This window comes from Pan troglodytes, chromosome 11 (assembly GCF_028858775.2).
Source record: "Pan troglodytes isolate AG18354 chromosome 11, NHGRI_mPanTro3-v2.0_pri, whole genome shotgun sequence".
Lineage (NCBI taxonomy): Eukaryota > Metazoa > Chordata > Mammalia > Primates > Hominidae > Pan > Pan troglodytes.
The window spans coordinates 22075153-22101742 of NC_072409.2; the positions used below are offsets into that span (position 1 = coordinate 22075153).

General features: G+C 43.9%; 1 protein-coding gene across 1 annotated transcript in view; it reads right to left on the reverse strand.

Annotated features, from left to right (window-relative positions):
• Positions 1–26590, reverse strand: part of PAPPA (pappalysin 1) — a 248195-nt gene that overhangs the window by 39614 nt on the left and 181991 nt on the right. The window contains exons 14-18 of the mRNA XM_016961539.4: positions 18080–18248; positions 15589–15772; positions 9874–10084; positions 8996–9167; positions 39–186 (exon numbers count right to left, since the gene is read on the reverse strand). Of these exons, the coding sequence (XP_016817028.3) occupies positions 39–186; positions 8996–9167; positions 9874–10084; positions 15589–15772; positions 18080–18248 (884 nt within the window). The remainder of the gene's footprint in view (positions 1–38; positions 187–8995; positions 9168–9873; positions 10085–15588; positions 15773–18079; positions 18249–26590) is intronic.

Genomic DNA, 26590 nt, shown 5'->3' on the forward strand with positions numbered 1-26590 from the left:
TTGCCCCTCCTACTGCTCCCCTCTCGGGCCCATCATACCTATGGCATAGCCATCAGGGCACTGCAGTTTGAGGTTGCTGTTGAGCTGGTTTGGAACCGAGCACTGGCCTTGCATCTCCTGGCAGACATGGAAGGAGCCGTTCCAGGTGCCATCTTTCCGGCAATGAATGACGTTGCTCCCAAGTCCCTGAACAACAGAGAAACAGAGTTAGGACCAAGAGAGACACCAGCCCCAATTGAATAAGCTATTCGGAATACAACAGAAAAGAATTTTTCATCTCTCCAGAGCTCTGAAGTGTTCCAAAACAATTTCTTAACAATGGTTGAAACTCAACCACCCTGAAAGAGAGGTATTGTTAGTGTCTCCATTTTACATATGGGGAAACTGAGGACTCAGACCAGGAAGAAACTTGTTCAAGGCTTTCCAGAATGCCAAACTCCCAAGTCCGAGCTTAGTAGTCTTTCAGAAATTTCAATCAGAGCCAATTATAGTTTTGATTTGTGTGTGGGAGTTTTTTTTAAATTGAGAGGGTAGGAGCCCATCAGCTCCTTGAATGACACAGAGAGTAGCAGCATGGGTTAATGAGGAGCATTAAAGTTTACTTCCTCTTAAATAGTGAGAAAGTATCCTATGTCAGGGCTCTGTCATAAATAATAATCTGGGTCTAGCTGAGAAGCTTTTTCTTCCAAGACATTTCTTTTCCTTTTCGTATCTTCTCTTTCTTTCATTCCATTCCATTCTATTCCATTTCATTCCATTCCAACAATAATGGCATGAAGAGGGTGATATGGGGATACTTATATATCTGTGCTTTCCTCCCAATCCTTTAAAATAGGGAATTATAGTTTCTCAATCTTCTGCAAAGCATTAGGCAAATGCAGCTTGAAGACATAATCCCTTCTTGACGTCCCCTTCCAACCTCCGAATTTCAGAAAGCTAATTCAAGTAAGATTCGTTAGTGTCCAATCTGTGCCCAGCTCTGTGGGATGCAGAAGTGAAGAGAGCCAGTGCCTGCCTCTGCGATCTAGTGGGAATGGCAGTCATGTGATCCACCAGCCATGTCAGTGTGACTGTGTTCAGTGAGGCAGGGCAAATATCACACCAGTGCTGTGAGTACACAAGGAAGAGTAACTGGTTATGAGGGGACAATCAGGGAAGGCCTCTTAGAGGAGATGATATATGGAAAAGGGTTTTCAAGGATGCATGGAATTGCAGGCAGAAAAGGAACAGAAGATATTCCTGGAAGATGGAAGGGTGTGTGCAAATGATGAAAAATATAGTGTGTGCTGGAGAGCCTGTTGTGGTTCTAATTCTATGACTCAAGGCATGAAGCAGGGGAAGATGAGCTGGTAACACAGATAAAGCGTGGAGCCTTAAATGCCAACTTAAGTAGTTTAGACTTTACCGAACAGAAATGGAGAATCACAGGTGGTTTCTGTGCAGGGGGCCCATATTGTGAAGGATCTAAGAACAAGCTATATATTCTCTACCCCTTTCAGGCTTATAATAAGATGAGAAACTTGACATGAGGCCAGAGGAGCTGGCTGTGCTCCACCAATGCAAAAATTTATGCAATGGCTTCCTGTGACCTTCAGCTTCCATGCAAACTCCTGTGCTGGCTCCAGAGCCCTCCCAGCCTTAATTCTGCCTAATTCTCCAGTTTCTTGCTCTCCAGAGCACCACCACCAACCTTGAACTTCAGTTTAAATTGCCTGCATTTGTGAAGGCATCGTATGTTGTGCTTTCATGCTCACTGCTCCTTCCGTCTGCTATTGTTTCCTGCCCACCCTTGTCTACCTTGCAAATACCTTATCTGGCACAACCCATCCTGCTCTCCTGCCATCTCAATTCTGCATGGGGCACTACCTGAATGTCTCTGACAGGACATTACTTATTTGTTTATCATCTGTTTTGCAACCAGACAATGAGCTCCTCAAGGCCCAGGCTGGTGCCCTATTCAACCTTGTATCCTCAGGGTTTTCCATAATGCCTAACAGGTCCAGGCCACTCAGTGCATTCATTCATCACTTAATAGATATTTTTGCTCATTCAAAAATTGTTTGTTTACGAAAAGATGTGGTGAATTGGTGGAGAGTGATAGAATGTATTTCTTTAAGAAATAAGAAAATAAATGAACACACAGATGAGGAAATAAATGCACAAGTGAGTAAATGAAGAAAAGAATGAATGAGGGAATAAATTATGAATGAATGTATGAGAAAATGAATAAACTCCTTAAAAGAACTGATGTAGGCTGAGGGTCCCCTATGTGAGAAAACAGCTGCAGAGAGACAAGATTCAGAAGAGAAAGGGGCCCCTTTCCAGGCCTCTCCTGTGCCTGCAAAAGGAGGGTGCAATTGCAATGGAAACCTCTCTGGCCTTGGGAGAAGGGTGGCCCATCCTGAGAGCATGCAGCTGCAAGGCGGCTTGCAGAGTTCACTCCCAGAGGTTCTGTAGGGGCTCATGGCAAACTTACGCAGCTTCATGTGGCTTCAAAGAGCCCAGACTCTCCTTCTCAGAGCCCCAGGCTCTAGGCCCCATGATTCTCCTGGGCCCTCTGGGGAGTAGGAAATTGACCCCAATTTCCTGGAGCCTTGGCCTGGGCCTGTGATGCATTTGGCTTCCAGCCCCTGAAGGGCTGCAGACCTCAGCACTACTTGGGCCAGGGCTGGCTGGAGAGCTTGGTTTGTAACAGAGAATGTATTAGAAATAGCCAGAGTCTGCTCATGGAGTTTCACACTGGGGAGGCCCCACCATGAATGAAAGGTGGGAGCATAAAGCACTGGTTTTGTTATCATTGGTTTATCTCTCTCCTGCCCAGTTCATCTGGCACTTTGTGTTGCAAAATTTGCTTTGAAAAATATATAGCATCCTTTTGCTAAGACACCTTAGCCTTCAGAACAAGGCATACTGGTAGGTTGACACTTCAGGGCTTCTACAATGGAATCCAGATGACATTTCCAGCTCCATCTCTTGCTATGTACGTATCCTTCCTTCTAGACAAGTGAATCACTTTGTTTCTCCTGCAAACTTTTCTTGCTTTCCCACCTCCACATCTTTGCCCTTGCTGTGCCCTCTGCACGCAGACTTTCTGGAGCCTCTTTGGATTTTTAAATCCTTCTTTAAGACTAGATGCTAGTGCATTCAGAAATTGCCTACCACCTGGTGCAGAAATTCATAGTCAATTATTGCTGACTGAGTCCGGTTTGACAGAGAAGATCTGGCATCATTGAAGCTCCAACCTGGGAAGACCAGAGGGTAGTTTTTCTAGGTGTTGTCAGGGAACTGACTGGGTATGTTTGACTCCAGATGTACAATTCTTCATGCTAAGGTGAAATCTCTTATAAGAGGGCTGAAAATCTCTGAGCAAAACAGTTTGCCTCTCTGTGCCTGTGCATCTGTTTTTACAAGCGCATATTGAGCTCTAACTCCCCTGCTGCTTTAGCTACACAGATCCACAGAGAGCTGAAGGCATATAATAATATTATCGAACACCTATAACCTGCCCAGTGCTTTAAAAATCACTTGAACAATACAGTAGAGTAGAAATTATATTATTTTTGCAGACTTGGAAACTGACTCTGTTAGAAAGTGAAAAAGTGAGTTTTCAAATGATGCTAGTGTCATGGTTAAGAGCCTGGGTGTAAGTCAAACTGCCTGAATTCAAATGCAAGCTTGGCAACTTCCCAGCTGGGTAGATTTGGGGATGCTCTTTAACTTCTCTATGCCTCAAGTTCCCTGACTGCTAAATGGGCATAGAGTCTACTACCTGAGAGAGTGATCATGAGGATCATGTGAGTCCAATTATATAAAGCATTTAAAGCCTAACACATACTGAGCTCTGTAATCGTCAGATGAGGTTCTTACTCACTTTGCTGTACTGTCTCTAAGAGAAGTTTAGAATCAACCCAACCAACAGTACATTTTGGAACTGACAGCAGCCAGAAAGGGGAGGCAATGTGCCCAAGTCACAAAGGTTGCCAATGTCAGAACCATGTCTCTTGACTGTAAGCTGTTGTACCCCAGTGGGATGAAGGAAAAGAAGAGACGAGGAAGGAAGAGGGAGAAGCAGTAGACTTCTTCTCCTTAGAAGACATGAAAATAAACAAAATAATAGCAGAAAGAAATGTAGTGGCATCCGAGCAAGACAAAACCAGGCAGTGAGTGCAGGAGCTAGATGGCTAAGCTTTGGAGGCATGCTGACTTAAAAACAAGAGTGTCAGTTCCACCATGTCTGGTTGTATAAAACAGGGCAAACCAGTTTACACCAGCTTCCCCATCTGTAAAATGGGGCAATAATGCCAGATGCCATGGGGCTTAAATGAAGCAATCAATCTAACGTGCTCATCTCAGTGGCTGGCATTTAGTAAGTGCTCATTATTTCAACTGCTGTGAATCATTTGTCTCTGTTCCCAGTCAATGCCCTCACATGCATTTTGTGTCTTCCAAGGTTAGTACAGGGGTGACATGTTGCCCCACAAGGGAGGATGAGTGGAAAGTGTGAATTGCAAAGTGACGTAGTTTAAGAACTGGCTCTGCTTGTATGACTCAGGATAAGTCTCTTTCCCTTTCTGGGGTTTAGGGCTCCCATCAGTAAAACAAGCAAGCTACAGTGGGGGTCTCTGAGGTCCTGCCTAGCTCTAACATCACATGGGTCTGTGACTCTTCTGAATTCCTCTAGGACATCCTGGGTGCTTGGCCAAACATTTAACAACCCGGAAATGAAAACCTAGCTGAGGCACTGCACATATGTGAGCTGTACCTTGTCCATGGCAGGGCTCACAAATGGAGAGTGCAGCTCTACACCCCTTGTGGCAGAAAGGCTTTCACAGCCACCTTCTGTGATCTGTGCAATGAGCTGGGTGTGTTGTAGATTCCACCGCTCCCTTTCTCTCTTGCTCCTGCTGAGTTGCTGAAATCCATCATTAGGTGCATCACTTTGCCCACAAAGCACCTCTCGCTTTTGTCCTCCCCTGCTGATGCATCTTCCAAAGACCCCGTCCCCATCCCAAGACTGGCCACTCCCTGACTCACCTATAAAGCCCCCACAGGCCTATGTTATCTCATCAACTAGCTCAGGGCCATCTGAGCTGGATTAAATCGTGAGATGAGTAGCTTCTCACCCCCTGGGGATAAAATCTCTGCCCTTCACTACTGGTCTGGCCTGAAGATGTTTGGGAGCAGTGGAAAGAGCAGAGCTAGAGATCAGAAAGAACATCACCTGCTCTCTTGTCACCATGGGCAAGAACTTACCCTCCCCGAGCCTTCTTTCTGCATCTGTAAAAGGGGGTTTTGTTTCTTTTCCAACTGTATGTTGTGAGCTGTCAAAAGAGAGCAAGTCTGAAGCAGCAGCTTGGCACACATTTGACACTCAAAAACAAAGACAAAGAAAGCTGTTATTATTAAGGTTCTCTGTCATGGTTTAAAGAGACGAGAATACCGTAAGTGCTAGAGCTGGACTATCTGATATGGTAGCCACTGTATAAGTATGGCTATTTGCCTTCAACTTTGAATTACTTTAAATTAAATAAAAGTTAACATTTTGTTGCTCATTTGCTGCAACCATGTTTCAAGTGCTCCATAGCTACATGCAGCTAGTGGTCATCATTTGCCTGGCACAGATATGAATATTTTTATCATGGCAGAAAGTTCTACTGGAAAGTGCTGGTCTACAGGAACTAGAGGACTATTTATTCTACAGGTTTATTTGAGCAAGGGACCAGGTTTGACTAAAGCTCATGCTGGTCTCTCTACTCCACATCCTGGCCTCATGCAGGATGGGTGCCTCCTTCTCAGGTTTTTTTTTTTTTTTTTTTTTTTTTTTTTTTTGCTTTGTTTACTTTAAGTTCTGGGATACATGTGCAGAACGTGCAGGTTTGTTACATGGGTATAAAGGTGCCATGGTGGTTTGCTGCACCTATCAAACTGTCATCTAGGTTTTAAGCCAAAAAGAGCCCATATAGCCAAGACAATCCTAAGCAAAAAGAACACAGCTGGAGGCATTCCACTACCTGACTTAAAACTACACTACAAGGCTACAGAAACCAAAACAGCATGGTACTGGTACCAAAACAGATACATAGACCAATGGAACAGAACAGAGGCCTCAGATATAACACCACACATGTACAACCATCTGATCTTTGACAAATCTGACAAAAACAAGAAATGGGGAAAAGATTCCCTATTTAATAAATGGTGCTGGGAAAACTGGCTAGCCATATGCAGAAAACAGAAAACTTCTCAGTTTTTAGAGCTAGCCAGCAGAGGGCTAGGTTGCAATCTGTTGTGTTTCTAGACCCTCCAGGAGCTCACATAGAGCATAAGGGATTCTCGCCACTGGAGTGACCTTAAAGCAGGCTAGTTCATTTGTGTATTCCCCAGGGCTACCACATATGATTGCACAGGTTGTGCACTGCACAAGGCCAGTGGGTACCCATAGACATGCTCTATTTTCATTACCTCATTTAACCTTCACAAACAAACTATTAGGTATGTAGTATTCTTTCTCCTCATTTTATACACAAGAAAAGTGAAGCTTAACGAGTTAAGTAACTTGGCCTCTAGTGACTAGGTAATAAAGCTGGGATTTGAACTCAAACTACAGATCCAGTGTCATACTGGCTCCCAAGGAATGAATAAAGTCAGGTTTTTATTTGCTTTTAGTGGCAGTGGAAGAGAGTGTGTGACTCTCCCCTACAACAGCCCCTATCCTTTCCCGCCAGGATCTGAAACTTGTTTGGAAAGCAAAGAATCCCTGCTCCATACAAGCTGATTCAAGATGCTCTGGGCCATGCATTTCTGCTATGTTTATAGGCAGCAAGAGGGAATCTGAGGTGAATACTAGATTTGGCTCTCAGGCCCTGATCTGAGGGTAGAGGAAATTCATTTTCAGTACAAAGTAGAAACGTCAATTGTATTAGGAGTCCATTTGGCACGCACACCCTCATTCTTTGAGCAGACAAGCAATACCCTGCTCCTTTGCGACTAGCCTCTCCGTTAGTTGCCAAACAGAGCTGCTTGAGTCGTCTGATACATTTACATTTTCCTCTCCTTTAAATACAAACTGGCCATGAAAGTTACTTGGAAGGCCCCAGGCAGGCTGAGTTTCAGTTTGATAACATGACCGCAGCCAGAATATTATTTGGCTCAGCAGTTTGGGTAACTGTTAGCAACAGTTTTATGTAAGGGAGTGAGGGGGAAGCTGATCAGCCTGCAAGAGGCCATGGTAATCTCTAGCCTTTGTTTGTTCCGGTACTGGCTTCTGCCTCCCTGGCAGTCAAGGATGGGAATGACTCCCATGAATGCAAACAGACGCCGAGAGTGTATGAGAACAGGATTCTCAGGTGGTGCCTACTGGACTCAGCCCATTTACAGCTGGAGACAGGGAAACCTGGATTCTGACTGTGACTCAGCCAATGCCAGCTGTGTCACCATGGGGGGTTGAGTAACCTCTTTGAGTCTTGGTTTTCTCATCTGTAAAAGGAGGAACCTGCCTTTGATGTTCATTGCAGTCCTTCCTCCTGCCCTTAATTCCTGTGACATTTCCTGAGTACCTACTAGGTGCCTGGCACTGTCCTAAGTGCTGAAGGCACAGGGAAGGGTGCAGACGCAGTGAAGGACTGTTTCACAGCCTAGTGTGGGGATGTGGAATGAAAGCAGGCAGTGACAACGCAGTGTGGCCAATGTTGTGAAGGGGGAACCTGAGGAGGGGCACGGAGCCTGGCAGTGGAAGGGATATTGAGGAAGGGCTCCTGCAGGAAAGGGTGCCTGGGCTAAATTGCGAAGGAAGATGAGGTGTCAGACAGCTGAAAAAGGTACAAGGATAACTCTTTTTAAGGTAGAGAATGCAGAGGTGTGGGGGGAAAATCCATCTTATTGGCATGGGGGAAGGGTCTTAAATGTCACCCTAAGGAGTTGGGACTTTATCCTAAGGGACGGGGGCTCCTGGTTCAGAGAGATTGACATAATTGCTCAAATCTCTCTGGCTGAAATGTGAAGAATGTACCGGAAAGAGGCACAGGAATTAAAACAGGAAAATGATCACGAAGCTGCATGGTGGCTCATCAAAGAGTTGATGTTGGCCCGAGTGAGGGTAGTGGCACTGGGGACAAAATGCCACTTCAGGAGGTGCTGTTGTGGGAGAATGGGTATGACTCAGTAATTGCTTGGATATGGAGGGAGTGAGAGGGATTCAGAATGGTGATTTGGCAGTGCCTGGTATCTGGAGGCTAACAATAAAGACCAATAAAGACTGATTGAAGACGACGCCTGCACTGAAATCTATCCCCACCTGGCTGATGATCCTTGCACACCTGTGAAACACAGGACTTGGGTTATCAACTCTGCATGGTTGCTTTGATGGAGATGGAGCTCCTTGTGGACTTAAGGTTTTTTCAGCCTTTTTTTCCTTTTTCCTATTCTTGATTCCCGTACCATCCTTTTGGGCATGTGTAGGATTTGAAGAAAATTCCTTCAGCAGAGGCAGGCAGGAGTGTTGGACTTGTTCTCAGTTACATGTGGATTGAGATAAAATTCAAACCTTGCTCCTTCTGCTCTTCCTTTCTTCCATGGTGTTCTCAAAACTGTACTTCTCATCTAAATATGGTCCCCTTTTTCCTTATGCTTCAGGAGCCAATTGATGTCTAAATATAGTTGCAGTCTTGTGATTTTAAATACTTCAAGGACCAACATGGGTGGTAATGGAGGTAGCAAACTGGGAAAAGAGCCCTGGTCATTTCCTGTTTGAGGAACTTAACTTTTATCAACTTCATACATTGGGATTCCATGTATGATTTCCCTCATAAAAGTTCCAATGCTTAAAAAAAATTCAAAGCTAAGAATCTCTGAGCAAGTCAAAAACAGTATTGCAGGTAGGAAAATGAGGATCAGAGATTACGAAAGTGCAGAAAGTGGTTCCTGAAGTACAGGCTAGTTTTTGGTAAGCAGAAAGGAAAGGGACCATGGTATCAATCTCAAGTTCCAGGAGGCTTACCTGGGAGGCATCACTGTCTTCACACTTGATCCTACACTCACTGTTGAACTGGAAGCCATTAGTGCACTGGTAGAGCCCGTGGAATTTTGGTGGAGGTGGGTCACAGGTCACAGGAACACAAGCTCCCTCCTGCCAGCTGCCATCCTGGGTACACTGAGTCTTGAAGGCCCGTCTTCAAGGAAAGGATCAAACAGGAGACATCTCAAGGACCAAATGGCTAGATCCATGCCCTGCATGAACACCACCAGCTGGGCCCCCATTTCCTATTTCCTAGTTTTGATTCCCCACCTGACCTATTGGGTGGTGGTGGGACCCGTGTAGGAATTAAGGATAATTCATCCACAGAACTCTTTTAGCAAGAGCAGGCAGAAATGTCATGCTTCCAGCTACATGTAGATTGAGACAAAACTCATGCCCTTCAGCCCCAGGTTCTCTCCCCTTTTTTGCAGAGTGTTCTGATGTGTGTTGGAACCATGAGGTTATGATTACCCACCATTTACTGAACAACTACTACGTGCAAAGCATTTTGTGAGCACTTTACATGCACATCTTCATTTGTTCTTCATAACAACCTTATGTGGTAACTGTTATTATCATACCCCTCTTATGGCTTAAAAAAAAAAAGGAAGTGCAGAGAAGTAAAGTCATTTGTCTGAGATCACATTGCCATTAGGCAGCCAAGCTGAAACTTAAAGTTTGTTCTGTTTGACCCAAAGCTAATATTATTAACAAATCCTTCTAGCTTCTCACAGAACAGAATGGGATGAATGGCAGTCATTACCTCCAGTGAAGAAATGAGTGCTTCCGTCCAGTCAGGCATTTGAACCTAACTCTTGTCCTCCCAGAGACCATAAGTTTGCATTTCCAACCCCACTTACTTCTTTGACTTCCGAGAGGATCCAGGCACATGGTATCCAGGCTTGCATTTGTATTTGCAGAAGGAGCCCACCTTGTGCTTATTCTCTCGGCACCGGGCGGTCTGGAGGTCTGCATTGGGCACAGGGGGTGGAGCGAGGCACATGAGCTCACACAGGGCCTCTGGGAAGGACCACAGCCCATCCTCCATGCAGGTCAGGAGGCTGTTGTTGCCTGGAAGACATAGGCAAGCAGGGTTAGAGGAGGGAGGAGTCTCTGATAGCCAAGCTAATGTATAGCTACTTGGATTTTAGCTGACTTGAAGAACCAGGAGATCACTTATGTGGAATTCCAACCCCTTCTACTTCCAACTGAGGAGCCTAGGGAGATCAAGAGAGCTGCCACAAAGAAGAGGAGATCTAAATGGGGGGAGTGAATTACCCCCATGTCTACAGTGAATTAAAATCCAAGGCTTCTGACTTCTGATCCTGAGCCTCTTCTGCTGCATAGAAAAGACACATTCACAATCCTTGAATCCATTTTTCTTACTTTACAAATGGGCATCTGAGCACAGAGATGGAGGCACTTGCCTTCTAATACTTGGCAGCAAAAACTCCCACCAGAAACTACAGCAAACTCTGATATCAGTGAGTGTATGACCTCAAGCTGCCACTCTCCCCCTGGGCCCAGCACCCCTGTATCTGTCCTGCCTACCACCTCCCCCAGCTCCCACCACCAATGCCTGGAAGTGACAGCATTGTGTTAGGAGATTTGATTTTCTGTTCAGGTCCTGGTGCTCAGTGAAGCTTTGCCAAAGCAGCTGAAAGAGCAGCACTTCCCCCGTAGCCCATGCCAGCTCTGACAGAGTGCTGACTGCCATTGGGAAGCTGGTCTGATGGGGAACGTTGCAAATAAAAGTAAAACACGGGAGTTAGGCTTTTCACTGCCAGCTCATATATTATCGAGGCACAGCCCGCCTAAAACCTTCCCAAGACAACTAGAGGAGGACCTGAAACTTGTGTTTCTCCACCAAACTCTCCTTTTCCTGGTTATTACTGAATGGTGTTGACAACCAGGGCTGGAAACATGTTGGGGGCTCGGGGACTTGCAGGTTGGAGAGGTGGAGTGGTAGGGAGAAAACTGACATCTACTGGGCAGTTACTATGTACCGAGTGCTTCTGATATGCAATCTCATTTATTCTCACTATAAACAGTGCATTTAGTATGACAGTCTTTATTTGGAAATGAAGACTCAGAAAGAGGTGACTTGACCAAGTTATCATAGTTGGCAAAAGACAAAACTGAGGTTCAAAACAAATTCTGTCTAACTACAGAGATGGTTGTTTTTAATGGGAAGTTGGCTACTACGTATGATCAGCAGGGCCCTTATTATTCATTCTGGAGCCATCAAATCTCAATTTTTCTATCTGTGGAAAGCAAACAATTGCTTCTGCCTTTCAGGGTGCTGAGAAGATGAAATAAAACAACATTTATGAAAAGTGCCTATAAAAGTGTTGTCGATGTCTTCGTTTGCTTCTTAACTTCTTTCCTTCTTCCCTCCTTTCCTTTCTTCACTTCCCTGCTTCCTCCCACTTTCCTTCTTCTTTTCATCTTCATTAGTAGCTCTGAAAGAATCTTCACAGAAGTCTTCATTCATTCAACAAATATCTATTTAGTGCTTATTCTGCACCAGATACTTTTATATGTTGAAGGCAAAGCAGTGAACAAAATAAAACAAAACAAGATAGAAATAGCTCTGCTCTCTTGATGCTTATAATCTAGTGGGACAGGGAGGAGTACAATAAGTTATCCTAAAAAGTATATTATTTAGTGTGCCAGAAGGTGCCAAGTACTATAAGAAAAAGCAGGAAAAGGAAGACAGGGGAGAAAGTACTTTGCAATTTTATGTACGCTCCTCCACTTATCTTATTCCTTCTCATTTTTTTCATTTTTCTTCTTTGTCAGTATGATTCATCTGGTTAGCACAAGGCAGATTGGTGTCTGTAAACCCCATAGGGGATTCCACATTAATGAACTGTGAGACTGACAACTATGCATATTTTAACATCAAGTAAAAAGAGTAAAGTGTGCGGAAAGGTGATTCATATGGTTTCCATAGAAGCATAGAAGCGTCCAGAATACCAGTCAGTGTCTACAAACTTCTTTTTGCATTGCCCTTGTAATCGGGGCAGTCATTGCTTTGGGGTGCCCAGCTAACGCACAAGGTTAGTGGGAAGGGGAGCTGTATAAAAAGTACAGGAAGCACACCCTCTCCAAATTGCCTAAGAGAGATAACATATCTGTGGAAAAGGTGTTGGGACTCTTAAAAAGTACATTGTATTAGCTATGTATATTGTAAATTATGAAGTGAAAGTCATGGTTTTCTGTGACAAGAGAACATAAAGTTTCCAAAATGTTAATCAAGAGAGAAAATGCAAACCAGAAATGTGCTTTCTGGAAGAGGGTGAATAGAAGTTAGCAGTGCACCACAGCTAAAGCAGGCACTGGTAATTCAGGACCATGGATATGTCCCCCCACCCCTGCAACAAACTCCAAGAGAGTTTTCAACTGGGCAGTATTTCTGTGCACCAGCTGTAGCCACTACCCTGCATCTACAATGTGGCTTTGAAGAAAGTAGGGTATGATACATGATGTGCCCTTCCTTTGTCTTCTTGGCACTGGCCTGTATACTGTGAAAGATGCTTACTGCACTGCCAACTCTCTGCCTGAGGGCTATTATACTGCTCATGGATGCTTATTATACTGGTCATTGATGCTTACTCTGTCCATATGCAGGGCGAGTTTAAAGTACCAAGGAGTTAATGCCCCTGGAAGCACCACTAAACTAATGGTGGAGTTGTTGGATTCATGTGCCAGTTTCCAGAGTTGCAATAACTCGGAGGCATGTTCTCCACCGTCTCCCAGAGTTTCCCAGAGGGACTGAGCTCTAGTTGCCCACAGTGGCAACTGGCTTTAGAAGAGAGCCTGTTGACTTTCGTCGGTTCCATGTCTCCTGTCCTCACTCCCCCACCGTATTTCCTGGGGGAACATGACTCAAGACACAAAGTGAAGGCATGTCTGAGCCTGAAGTTCCTGGTAGAGGGTAACATCTCTTCATAGAGGTGTTGATATTAGAGATTAGGTTCCATCAAGTTTTGGGTCCATCAAGTTTTGGGACCCTGTAAGTTCACTTGTTCATCTTTTAATGCAGAAAAATACATCCTGCCCAGCCTGTCTACAAATGTGGCTAAGGAAATTCCAATCTCTAATGAGCATTAAAATAATTGTCAACTTGTAGCAGTGTCAAAGGAGAGGTACTTATTTTTATTATTTCATTTAAAAGATTACCCAGGAGATCAAGTCTCTTTGGCAGTGCTGTAAAGATTAAAATTAACATAGAACAGAATTCAAGGAGAGAAATACTAGACTTTCAATCTGGTATTCTAAGCACTTGCCTCATGGTGTTGGCACTTTCTAGATCCTAAGGCAAGCGCTGTATCTTGTATATTCTTTACTCCCAGAGCCTAGCCTACTGCTGAGCACATAGTAGGTCCTCGGTATCCATTTGTTGAATGCATAAAGTATGAATTTATCTGTGACCTTGAACAAATCACCTAACTTGTTTGTCCCTAAACCAAAGCTGTCTCTGAGTTCTTGTCCATCTCTAGCATGTTAGAATGTGAAAGAATATTGGCCACTATATTGTTTGGAGGAAACAAAAATGCACTACTAGCTGGACTGGAATAAGGACAATCACTCAATCAACTGGCTGCATTAGCCAAGGGCTGGTACGGGGGGATTGCAAGGAGCAGGGGGGTAGACTTGGTAAGGGGTAGACTTTAACGGAAGTACAGAGGAATAAGACAGATTAAGAAGGACAAGAGGTACAAATAGAGGAGAGGGCCAGGTGGGGCAAAAACTGAGGGCAGAAAGGATTTCAAGCTGGTCATTATTATCATTATTATTTATTGACTGTTTAAAATTAGTGCTTTTACTATTTCCAATAGCAAAGACATGGAATCAACCTAAATGCCTATCAATGATAGACTGAATAAAGAAAATATGGTACATATACACCATGAAATACTATGTGGCCACAAAAAAGAATGAGATCATATCCTTTGCAGGAATATGGTTGGAATTGGAGGCCATCAACCTTAGCAAACTAATGCAGGAACAATAAAACAAATACTGCGTCTTCTCACTTATAAATGAGAGCTAAATAATGAGAACACATGGACACATAGAGGAGAACAACTAACACTGGGGCCTATCACAGGGAAGAGGATGGGAGGAGGTAGGAGATCAGGAAAAATGGCTAAAGGGTATTAAGGCAGGCTTCATACCTGGGTGATAAAATAATCTGTACAATAAACCTCCATGACACAAATTTACCTATATAACAAACCTGCACATGTACTCCTGAACTTAAAATAAAAGTTTTGTTTTTTTTTTTAAACTATTGTTCTTTTTGCTTAAACTATGTTATGATCAAAGGAAAAACAAAAGGTAGAAAGGAGAAAAGGGAAGCAAGTAAAAGAAGGAAAGTTGAAATTGATCACCTCTTTACCCCCTGGCTTGAGATGAGGGTGGGAGGGCAAATTAGGTGGCAATATCAAGTTCAAGAGAAAGGCAGCAGGACCTTTGCCCAGTCCTTGCTGCCAGTAGATCCAAGCAGAAGCCTCAGCACAGGACTCTGAACACTAGATGACGCTGACAACCAAGTTGCATGAAGTGTCAATTGGTCCTAGTTGATCAATATGGAAATAGAGGGATATTTCCCTGTATGGTCAAAGGAAAAGCAAAGTTGGGATCACCAACTGTCAAAATGATGGTCCTCCTAAGGCCTTGTCTCCCCAGCCAGGTCACACTTCCCCAACAACAGTTGGCAGTGGAAGGATCTGCATCATTTTGATTAAGTATTATTATTAGCCACAATGAGGGCTGTAATAATCAATGTTAATTTATACACCTCCCTTTCCCAAAAGCCTCTGATTGATTGAGAGAAGTATGATTTCCTAGTCTGGAGTTATTAACACATTCCACATCTAGTCCCAGCATTCTAGGACACCCAGGCCAGCTACTCACTTTTTTCTAAAATGTGACCTCTTCTCTGGTATGCCAGTGTGTTATTCCCCTCAATAGCCCTGGTGCCTAGCTCAGGAGGATGCCAGATGCTTCCTGTCCATATCTGCTCTTCTCTGCCCAGCTGGCCCCTCTTAATGAGTGGCAGCCAGCATTGGAGAACGACAGACCTGGGTTTCAATATGGTCCCCACCACTGATGGTGCAGCCTTAGGCAAGTTCTTTAAACCCTCTGAGGCTTGGTTTCCTCATCTGTGAAATGGGAATAATAGTAACGCTTACCTCATAAGGCTTACTGGCCCTAATCTTACAGAGTGAATTAGTTTCATCAGTCCCAAATGTAACTCTTTTTTCTTTTTCTCTCTTCCTTCTTCCCTCCCTTCTTCACTTTTATCCTCTCTTTCTTTTCTTTTTTTGCAAGATTTCCAAGGTCTTGGAAAGGGCTTCACTGTCATAATTATCCATACACTCTTTTTTCTTTCTTATCTGCACAGCAGGGCAGTTTACATAAATACAATTAGTAGGAAGAAGTCAGGAGCATAGATGAAACCCATCCCACCCTTGGTGTTTGAGAGCCAGAAAGAGGGCCTGGACGCAGCTTCTAGGTTTCCCATAGACAAAGGAAGGCTGAGCTGGGGAAGGCGTTCTTGATACCTTTCAATTGTGCAGGGTGACGGCACTGGAAGGAACATTGACTGCCAAAGGTGGTGCCTTCAGGGCAGGAGAAGGAGGCAGCATAGACTTGATGGTGGTCTGGGATGCTGCAGTCGACTGGCTCACAGGCCACCTGCTTATTCCACTTGCCCTCTGTACAGGTCACTGTGACGCTGGGTCCCGTCTGAAAGGCAGAGGCGTGCATAGTGAGGAGTGGCAGACTGAGCTCTAGATGTGGAGAAATACCCTTCTTCCCAAGGTGACGGCTCAGAGTCTCGCCCAGGCACTAGGAGACCAATGCTTAGTGTTTAACGTTAGCTCACTTTTAATGATCCCAATAACTGCATGAATTAGATATTTCAGATCTCAATTAAAGACACAGAGACTGAGACTCAGAGACATTACATGATCAGCCTTAAGTTAACCAGCTGGAAAAAGGATAAGTTGGACTTGAGTCCAAAGGCTATGCTCTTAACTGCTGTCTATAGTGCCTCCCAGATCATGATTTCCATTTTATTGATGAGAATCTTGAGGTTTTGAGACCTCACAGGGCATGATGACTTCTTTCACAAAACAGACTGTGAAATACAGTTCAATGGTAGGACATCAAGTGTTGATTTGTATGTCTTTTATTAGCTCTAGAGGAGTTACTAGGAACCTGTTGTAGTGTTTGGCACACAGTAGGCACTCTCCATGGCTATGGGAGACCTCCATGTTTTTCCTCCATGTTATGAGACCACAGGCAAGTCCCTTTCCTTACTTGAGTTCTCCCTTTGGCAAAATGGATGGATTGAACTCATGAACTGCTCAAAGATCCACTCCCTACTCTGAGATTTGGCGGCTCAATAGTCAAGAGAGAAAGGTACAAAGACAAAGCCTAGGAAAAATGAAAGAGTAAATGGAGATTTGAACCAAACTACAAGATGGTGGAGCTGGGTGGAGGGCAAGACCATGCTATGGAGTCAAGGGATGGACAATCATTGCAGCCTGGAGGCTTTCATTCAAGGAGGAAGCCGCCAAATCCTAGGGACTGGAGATGCCAAACGTTGATCTGGGATTTTAAAAGCAAAGGACATTTTCCCTCTTAAGCACACATCAAAGGGATGTGTGCTTGAGTGAGGTCCCTCACTGCCAAAACAGTCTAATTGTTTCTACAGGAGTTCAGGCCTGCCAAGTCTGACACACGGAAGTAGGTGTCTGAGAAGAGTAAGTCCAGAAATTCTGTACAAATAGGCATTCCCAGCAATAAGGAATGTGCCCTGTGTGCTTGCAGTTTGAAGGCAAAGTCCACTGGCCAGCCCTGGAAAATGCTACATTTAGTGACAGAAATCCTCAAATCCCAGGACAACCTGTCCCACTCCCCAAGGCCCCACCTGGGACATTACAGCACCGTCTTGCTGAAGCAACATTCAGTCACATCACTCCAAATCATTCACTACCACTAATCTCACACAGGACACGTCCCATCTTCCATGACTCCTTTGATGACTGTCTGAGGGAGGGGGTCTCCCTGCTACCAGTCTTACTGCTAGACTCCAAGCTATACCCACATGGAGTATCTAGAAGAGACTTTGTCAACCAGGATCTGACCATGTCATTTCCTGCAACAGCTCCCTGTTGTCCTGAAGATCAACCCCACACTTCCTGACTAAATCGACAGGCCCTGCACCAGTGGATTCAGCTGGCCCTTCCAGCCTCATTGCTTGGGTGAGTATAGAAAAAGAAAACAAACAAACAAAAAAATCTGCGGCATGTTTTTTTTTTTCTCATCAATGTGCTTCCCACATACTATCCATGCCTATGCCTACTGCATATATTTCTTCCTTCTCCCCAACACACACCCCTTTGCTGATCTGTCTAGTTAGCTGTTTCCATGTCACTTTTCCAAGGCACCTCCCTTGAATCTCCCTGTGCCTCCACAACACCCTACACTTCCCTTGACAGCATTTATCACACAGTGGGGTCATCATTAATGAGTTGTCTGACTCTTCCTCCACCACTAGGCACTAAGCTCCTTCAGAGGAAGGACTCGATTTGTCTTAAAGGCTTCTTTTTCTTTAGTACTTACTATAGCATCCAATTTCCAGTGAACAGATGCTTTGCAATGAATTAGTGAATGAATGAGCACCTCACTGACAGAGGGTTCACCTCGTCCTAAAGCAGCCCATTCAATTATGTTCTCACTGTAAGATATTCATTCCAAAATACTCAGCCCCATGGTCTTGGAGATTTGCAACCTACACAAAAACATTGGTAAGTATTGTGTGGAACACTACTCTGCACAGGAACCCTTTTTCTTAGAGATTCCAGACTGCTTGCTTGGTTAATTGATTCATTTATGCATTCATTTAATCAATAAATATTTATTGAGCACCTACTATGTGGGAGCACTATTTTAAGTGCTGCTGGGTATTTAGCAGAGAACATGGTTAACACCCAGTAAGCCTTCCCTGGGCTGCAGAGAGGCTCTGAGCTCAGCATCTGCACATACCTGGCTCTTGATCAGCTCATCATCCCGCCGTATCTGGAGCACGTAGCCTGTCCGGCAGCTCACAGTACACTGGGCACCGTGGTAGCGGTCGCTGCTGGAGCAATTGAGAGACGCATTCTCCACAGCCAGCTCTGGACAGTCAGTTTTCTCACATGCGAAGTGCACGCAGCTGGGGAGGAAAGAAACAAGAGGGGAAGAAGGAGTCTCCTCACAGGACAGCTACGCTCAGTTGGAAGATAAAGGCTAAGAGCCTCTTTCTCCAAGATTTCAGGGGGCTTGAGACTGAGGACAGAAAGGGGTGCTGGCTAGGGTGAAGATGACTCTAGAGGCAGCGATTAAAGTTTCTCATTAAGAGCACAAGTTATGGCAACAGACAAACCAGAGTTCAAATCTTGCCACTTGAAAGCTTTGTATGTTATCAAGACTTAAACCTTGAATAGCCTCAGTTTTTCCATTTGTGAGAAGGGGATCATCATGATTACAGTGAATATTTATTGCATTTTCCTACCAGGCACCAGGTTGAGCAAAAGCCTTTTTGTATTTTATGAGTACCCACTTACAAGGTTCATTTTGAGAATTAAATCAGTTTAGAAAAAAACGCATAGCAGAACTCCTGGCATATACTAAGCACTCAGTAAATGGTAGCTGGGCTGGGCGCGGTGGCTCATGCCTGTAATCCCAGCACTTTCGGAGGCTGAGATGGGCAGATCACGAGGTCAGGAGTTTGAGACCAGGCTGACCAACATGGTAAAACCCCACCTCTGCTAAAAAAAAGAAAATACAAAAAATTAGCTAGGCGTGGTGGCAGGCGCCTGTAATCCCAGCTACTCAGGAGGTTGAGGCAGGAGAATAGCTTGAACCTGGGAGGTGGAGGTTGCAGTGAGCTGAGATTGCGCCATTGCACTCCAGCCTGGGCAACAAGAGTGAAACTCCGTCTCTAAATAAATAAATAAATAAATAAAAATAAGTGGTAGCTGATGTTGTAAATACACCTATGCTCTATTACCTAGTTGGCAAAGTACATCACATCTCTGAGCTTCGGTATACTCTTAAATTTGGCCAACCTCTTATAGCCACGAGACTCAACTGAGGTGATGGAGGTAGAAGTCTTTTATAAACTGTAAGATAACTTACACATCATTAGTGGAGTTGTACAGAGACTATGCCTTGCATCTTGCTGCAACTCTGAATTCTACCTTTCTGCCAGTCTGAATTCCACCCATTCTTTAGGTCTAAGCATCATGCAAATTTCCATAGGAAGCTTTCTCTTGTGTCCCTCGGCAAGCACCCTCATGGGTATTCTACCCTTCTTTCTCTAATGCTGTTGCCTCATGTTTGATGTATTAAAAACTCAGTTCCTCAGTGCCAGTGGAACATAACAGATTGCAGGCTAATCTTTAAGGATGCAAACAGAAACAGCATGAAATCCTCATTCTTGGATGATCATTCCCCTTGTATTATAGTTAGGCAAGCACTCAATAACATTAGTTACTATTTGCTGATTGCTTATATACATGAGCTCACTCCATCCTTACAACAACCCTATGAGCTAAGCGTTACTCATTTTACAGTTGGGTAAATTGGGGACTGGCAAGATTAGGTTACTTGTTTAAGTGCCCATCCAGAGGGGTGACTCCAAAGGCCTTGTTGTTAACCTCGTCCCATGTTTCTGGACTAGAACATCCTTGAGGGCAGAGAAAATGCCTATTTCATCTTGGTGTACTTTGCAGTGCCAATAAAAATTCCTTGCAGATGTTTCCTAAATGGCAGGAAACCAATGGTGATGGTGCCTTGCAATAGCTCTTAAACACTTTAAAGAGGTTGATTCTGCCTAACAGTAAAAGCTTCTAGGGGGCAGTTTTCTCTGACTTTTGCCTCTCTGACTGTGTCTACCCCCAACACCTGGCCTATCGTATGCACCGATGGTTTACATCTAGAACCTCAAGGCTTTATGTTCCTATTTTTATCTAGGAGACAGGGAGACATTTTGGCCAAACCAGTGTCAGAAAAGTTTTGCACATTTTTTTTTGTCGTTGTTTTTGTTTTTTGTTTTCTCTCAGTTTCACGATACCCAACTGAGGGTTTTACTGGGATCTATTCCTATTCTCTACCCTCTGCTCAAAAGTATAGTGAGAAATAAAGTCTGGAGGCGGGGGGAGCTAAAAGCTTCCAAAGCATATCACAAACCAATTTACTTTTTTAAAGACCCAGAAAGGACAAGCATTTAATTTAGGTCTCAGACCCTCACTGATGGGAGCTTTGCAGTTCTCCAATACCCTCCTTCTGAAATGCAGGGCAACTGGCATTAAGGAACACTTGTTGAGACAACTCCAATTCTCTGCCCTTTTTCTTACTCCTGACAGCCTCAGCATTGTACCATGTGGAGACCTCAAAGAGACTGTAACTGTGGAGTCAACACAAGGGCTTTGACACTAAACAATGCATCTGTTCACACTGTGTAAGCACCAGGGGAAGGAACCACATGGTTCCAATTTAAATATATTTACTCTGTAAGCTACTAGCTCCCAAGCTGTTCTGACCTGTGCCTAACAGTTTGGGCATTCTTACTCTGCACGCTCAGAAGGTACCTGGGCTCTTATGAAGACCCAGAGGGAAAGATGACTTTCTTCTTTAAGTTGCAGAGCCATTAAAGTATAAATAGTGCCCTCCCCAATTATTTTGTGCACATTAAGTTCTTCTTCACAGGAAAATGAAGATCTGAAATGCTTCGTTTTCTGGGGTAGAAGGAGCACAAGGTTTACCAATCAGGGAAATCTGGGCTCCAGCCCCTGCTCTGCCATTTATCAGTTGTCTGACTTTGGAAACTTATATAACATCCTGAGGTTCAGTTTCTTTATCTGTAAAGTGGAAGTAATAAAATAATTTGTTTCTTAGGATTGTCAACAGGGTGAGACATCATCCACTGATTTGTCTATTCAACAGACCTTCACTGGGGGCTTTACTGAGCACCAGACATTGTTCTATACATTGGGAATATAGTGGATGGAGGGGATAAACAAGATGCCTGTTATCCTGTGTATTTCAGGAGGGAGGGTGTGTGCCAAAGAAAAGTAATACATGAGATCATTTCAGATAATGATGCATGCAGTTAGGCCGTTAAACCAAGGTGAAATTATAGAGAGTGACAGTTGGTGGAAAGGGGCAAGGCACTTTGTATAGAAGGATCCATGAGGAAGGGACATCTAAACTACTACCTGGGTAAAATGAAGGGATAAGCCATACACAGGTTTGGGGCAGAGGTATAATCAGGCAGAGGGAAGAGCAGGTATAAAATTCCAGCACAGGATGGAGCTTGGCGTGTTTGTAGACTAGTAAGGCCAATATATGAGAAATGCTTTGAGGTCGGGTGTGCTGGCTCACACCTATAATATCAGCACTTTGGGAGCTGAGGCAGATAGATCACTTGAGGTCAGGAGTTCAAGACCAGCCTGGCCACCATGGTGCATCCCTGTCTCTAGTAAAAATAAAAAAATTAGCTGGGAGCGGTGGTGCACACCTATAATCCCAGCTACTTGGGAGGCTGAGGCACAAGAATCACTTGAATCTGGAGGGCAGAGGTTGCAGTGAGACAAGATTACACCACTGTACTCCAGCCTGGGAAACAGAGTGAGACTGTGTATCAAAATAAATAAATAAATAAATAAAACAAAAAAATAAAAATAAAAAAAGAGAGGGCAAGAGAGAGAGAAAGAGCGAGAGAAATGCTTTTGGAACTATGAAGCTCCTTGAGAAGATGAGTCTCTCTACTCTGTCTCTTTTTGCTATAAAAGAAAAAATGGTCCTTGGTCCCATGAATCACCTGACCAAAAGATTTCGTGGTCAGATCAGTAGGGGTAGCATTGAGTTAATGAAACCAGTTCGTTTTCTTAGTTGCAGGACTTCTCAATAATTTGGATAACCAATTGAAAATTTCCAGAAGGGGCTAAGGTACACATTGTTTTTTAAACTCTGATAACATTTTTTTTTTCATGGGACATTTCTTAGGACTACTGCCTTCCAGAATACACTTCAGGGATTGAGGCATCTTGCTTTTTCAGCACATCTGTCTGCACCTGGCCTGCAGGCTTGAAAACAGGAAGAAAAGGGATAAGGGAGGTAATATGTGTCAGGCATTGGCCACTCTGTTTCACCTACATCACCTTATTTGCATTCCACACAGCAACTCCTTGAGGTAGTGATATTAGTCCCATTTTCAAGAACAGGAAACTAGGACTAAGAGTTTTAAATTGCTTGCCCAAGGGCACTCAGCTTGGAAAGAATTCTAATAGAGATCTGCCAGTCTGTCCCCTAAGTCCCTGCTCTTTTTTCTTTGCTATCCTGTTAGTTGGACAAGGTTGTGTGAACACACTGTCCAAAAATGATAAACATTACCCTAACTGACCATCTCAAATAACTCCGTGATACAGCCCTGTCATTTCTGAAAGACAAAAACAAAAAACAAAACAAGGAAAACAAAATAAAAGGCTCTGCTGCTTCATTCAAAAAAAGAGGGAAGGATTTAATAACAGTGATGGGCAGTCAATAAAAATAACAAAAGAAGGAAAAAAATGAAGACACTTCTTTGAAGGGAGAAAGGTGGCTGATTGGATGGATGAGCGGGAAAGGATGCAGGTAATTCTATAGATCAAATTCTCAAACCTGGGCAAAAGTGGAGGTCCCTGGGGTGCAGAGCTGATCAGATACTTAAATAACTTTTTTCTTTTCTTCTTATCTATATGTTTAATATATTTACCTTTGGACTCAAATTCCATGTAGAGGTAAAACCTTATCTGATCCAATAGCCAATCCCCCCACTGCTGTCTCCATTGTCAATAAGAATGGACTCCAGTCACACATAAGAGAGGATAGCTGGAGAGTGCTGGAACCCGGATAAAGCCAGAAGTTAAAGGACTGACAAGGGTCCCTCTCCTGGTTCTGTTCCTTGACTCACGGTGTAACTGCTGTGCCCTGCCACTTAGCTGCAATTATGCCACAGGGAAGCAGAGATAAAAACAGAAAGGCTGTTTATAAATCATTCTGGGTTGCTCAGATGGGGACAACAAAAAAGACAAGTGCTCCACACTAGAAAATGGAGGGAAAACTGTTCTTGGCATCAATTCTGCAAGTTCACTTAGGAAGTGAAACAGTGAAAGAGCTACTGTGCTAGGACCTCATTTTTCTACCCAGAAATGAGGCACCTGGGGGAATGATCCTAAAAGGTTCTTTACCCTGGATTTCTAGGAGCCAGTGTATTGTGGTGTGGTATGGAGGCAAGTTTTGAAGATTAGGTGATGCAAGCTCAGTAGCCTGCAGGGTTCAAGCGAGCTGAGTGGGGTGTGCCGAGGAGAGGGTATGTGCCTGGCCAAAGAGCAGAGCGCTTTGCTCTAGTCCAAGGTTGCCTAGTGGGATGGAGGGCCTGATGTTTTCAAAGCTTCTCATTTCTTTAAAGAGTTCCAAGAAGAATTCTGTTTTTTAATATGAACTCTCCTGATATTTAAATGTTGGCAACTAATTAAAGAAGATAACTAATAAAGGCCAAAGAGAGATTGTTTATGGACTAATATGGTCTATGGAACACCAGCCTTGAAACCTCTGATGGAGAGGAAAGATAACTGGATTCCTGAGAACTAGATTCCAGTGCTGGTTTTGCCCCCAACTTGTTAGGTGATTTTAGGCGAGTCACTTGTCTTGCTTAGAACTTAGATTTCCCATCCTCAAATGAGGGCACAGAACCAGGAAATCTTTGAGAGCCTTCCCCGCTTTTAGGCCTCATGATTTTATGAGAACAAAACAACAGAGGTCTATAATTTCAGAGCCCTTTGAAATGAGAAAAATAGGAAAAAGTAGTCTTTGGTAATCTCAAGCACTGCCAAGGATACGGAGCAACTGGAACTCTGGTAGATCACTGATGGGGCTGTGAATTGGACAATATTTTGGAGAAGAGTCAGGCAGTATTTGGCATAGTCAAAGACACACACATGCTTAGGCACAGCAGTTCCATTTGTAGTTATATTCCCCAGACTAGTGATTCCCAATCAATGTGCTGAGAGGCACTAATTCCTTTGTGGGTTGGGGAAGTTGAATGAGGTTATGGCAGTGATCTGAGCAATCTGTGGTCTCTGGCCAAGAGCAGCTTCATTCTGTGTTCCAAATCCTACCTGTAAATCCCTGTGTCATTACCTAATGAGATATTCTACACATGGGGTCTCATCAGGGCACAGACTCTAGAAATACTTGGCTCCAGTCTTTGGGCACCCCCACCCCCAACCAACAAACAACAGTCTAAGTTCTCCCTGGCTGAAAGAGTTAATCTAGCCATGTGAAGAACTTGTTGCCCCCCAAAGTTGGCCTTTTAAAATTTAGCTCTTAATCAGAACTGCCTCTCTCTGAATGGACCAGCTTGTAGAAATGGGGAAGAGTTTGAGATAAAGGAAGAAAGGGAATGTGAAAAAGAGTGAGAGGAAGAAAGGAAGCATGAAAGGAAAGAAGAATAAATGGAGGGAGGAGGGAAGGAAGTTACTTTTCTAAATACATGGTCCATTCAATTTTATAATAAACTGTTCAATTTCTGTTAAGAACCACAACGTGGATGAACATGATGTATGTGCGTGTGTGTGTGTGTGACAGATACTGGAGCCTCAATATCACCACTGTAGTTTTTCTCATTAAAGAAGCCTATTAACCACCCCACACCCCATCACTATCCTTCCCTCCCCACCTTTTCTCCTTTCCACAACTTGGTGTGGGGCTGAGATTTGGCTAGAATTGCACAACTGGACCTCTCCTTTGAAACCTGATCCTGTTTTCTTGGGTCTCTGAATTTATACCAAGTACTGCAAAGAGACTGGAGACCCCTGAAGCTAGAGTGGAACACATTGCCCAAACTGGTTTTGCTACAGGACTCCTCCCAAGGCAGCACAGTAGGCATCACACTGCTCTCAGGAGAGACAGAAAATGAGGAGGAGAAAGGAGGTAAGAGAAGGTGGGGGGGAGAGAGAGAGAGAGAGGAGATGGAGAGGTGGGAGAAAAGGGAGAGGAGAGAGAGGGAGAAATGCAGGAAAAAGAGGAAAGGTTGTGGAGGGAGGAGAGAAGGGGAGGGGAGAAACAGTACTTTTCACTACCTGGGAAACAGCTGAGAGTAAAGTGGAATGTTTCTCCTACAACCAGTTGAAATTTGTGTTATAAAAAGTGATGCTATTTATTTTGGTGTTTTGAGAATGAAGGAAAACATCCCATGGTTCTTTACAGTTGTTGCTTATTTTTCTTTCCTTTCCTCCCTTGTTTGTTTGTTTTAATGCATTTGCATGTTTGCAGAGTCCTGCTTGTTTTGGTAAATGCCTCTTTAGCTCCCCATGAACAGCTGCTGTCCTTTCCCCACTGGGACACTCAGGAGGAGGTGCTCCTGCCCTGCAGCCTCAGCCCTCAAGACTCAGCCTGTCATAGCCTGATCCAAGCTCAGGGATAAGGCAGCCAAAGACCTCAGAGCTGCAGCTCCATCCCCTTACTCAGAGTTCCTCTGAATAAATCATCACATGGGTCCAGTTGTGAAAATTCCTTCTCTGCTACTCGTGCCTTGCTGTGGTAGGCAGAGCACGGCTTTCAGGGACAGACAAAGCAGGATTTTGCCTCTTACTGCCTGAATGGTCATGACTCACTCACTCTGTTTCTCTGAGCCATACCTCGCAGAAGAGGTGCAATAATAAAATAAGATACTGTTCCTATCTATTCAAGAGGTGCAATAATAAAATAAGATAATGTTCCTTTCTATTAAGGGCTCAACAAGGGTTTGTCCCTTCCTGTCCTCTCTCATGTTTCCTAACTGTTGAGAAACACAGACTTAGAACTGAAAAGAACCTCAGAGAATCCACACAATCCACCATCATCATTTTAAAGATGGGGAAACTGAGGCCCAGAGAAGGGGAATGACTAATCCAAGGTCAAATAATTAGATATAGGGCAGCATTTTGCCCTCATTCAATGTTCCTCCTGCAACCAAAGAACTAACAAATACATATCAATCGATATGTTTCAGTGGTTAAATATTTCCTACTGTTTACTTAGGGCACAGACACCATTCGTCGAGAATTCAAACAAGTCAGTCTGGACCTCAGTCAACTTATGGATGGTCAGGAAGGCTGGTTAAAAATGGGAAAGTGTTGTGGAAAAGGTCTAATGGATTTCCATTGACATGGTTTCCCCAGGCTCTGAGAATTAACTTATTTTTATAGGGTCTGGAGAACAAGGGATAAAAACATCCTCTTAGAGTGAAATAAGACAATGAATTATATTTAAGAAGCTCTTGCCTCTGAAAGATTACGACAGACTTTGCACAACAGAAGCTAGAGACAGTGGGTACTAAACAATGTGGATTTTGCAACCACCTTTTGTGTCCTCTGTGGTAACAGGGGCGTGGGAAAGGCTAGTGTCCCCCTCTTCTCTTTTTTTTTTTCTTGCCCCCAGGTATACAGGGCAAGGCTGAATCGACTTTCAGAGAGCCTCACTCTTGGGTAG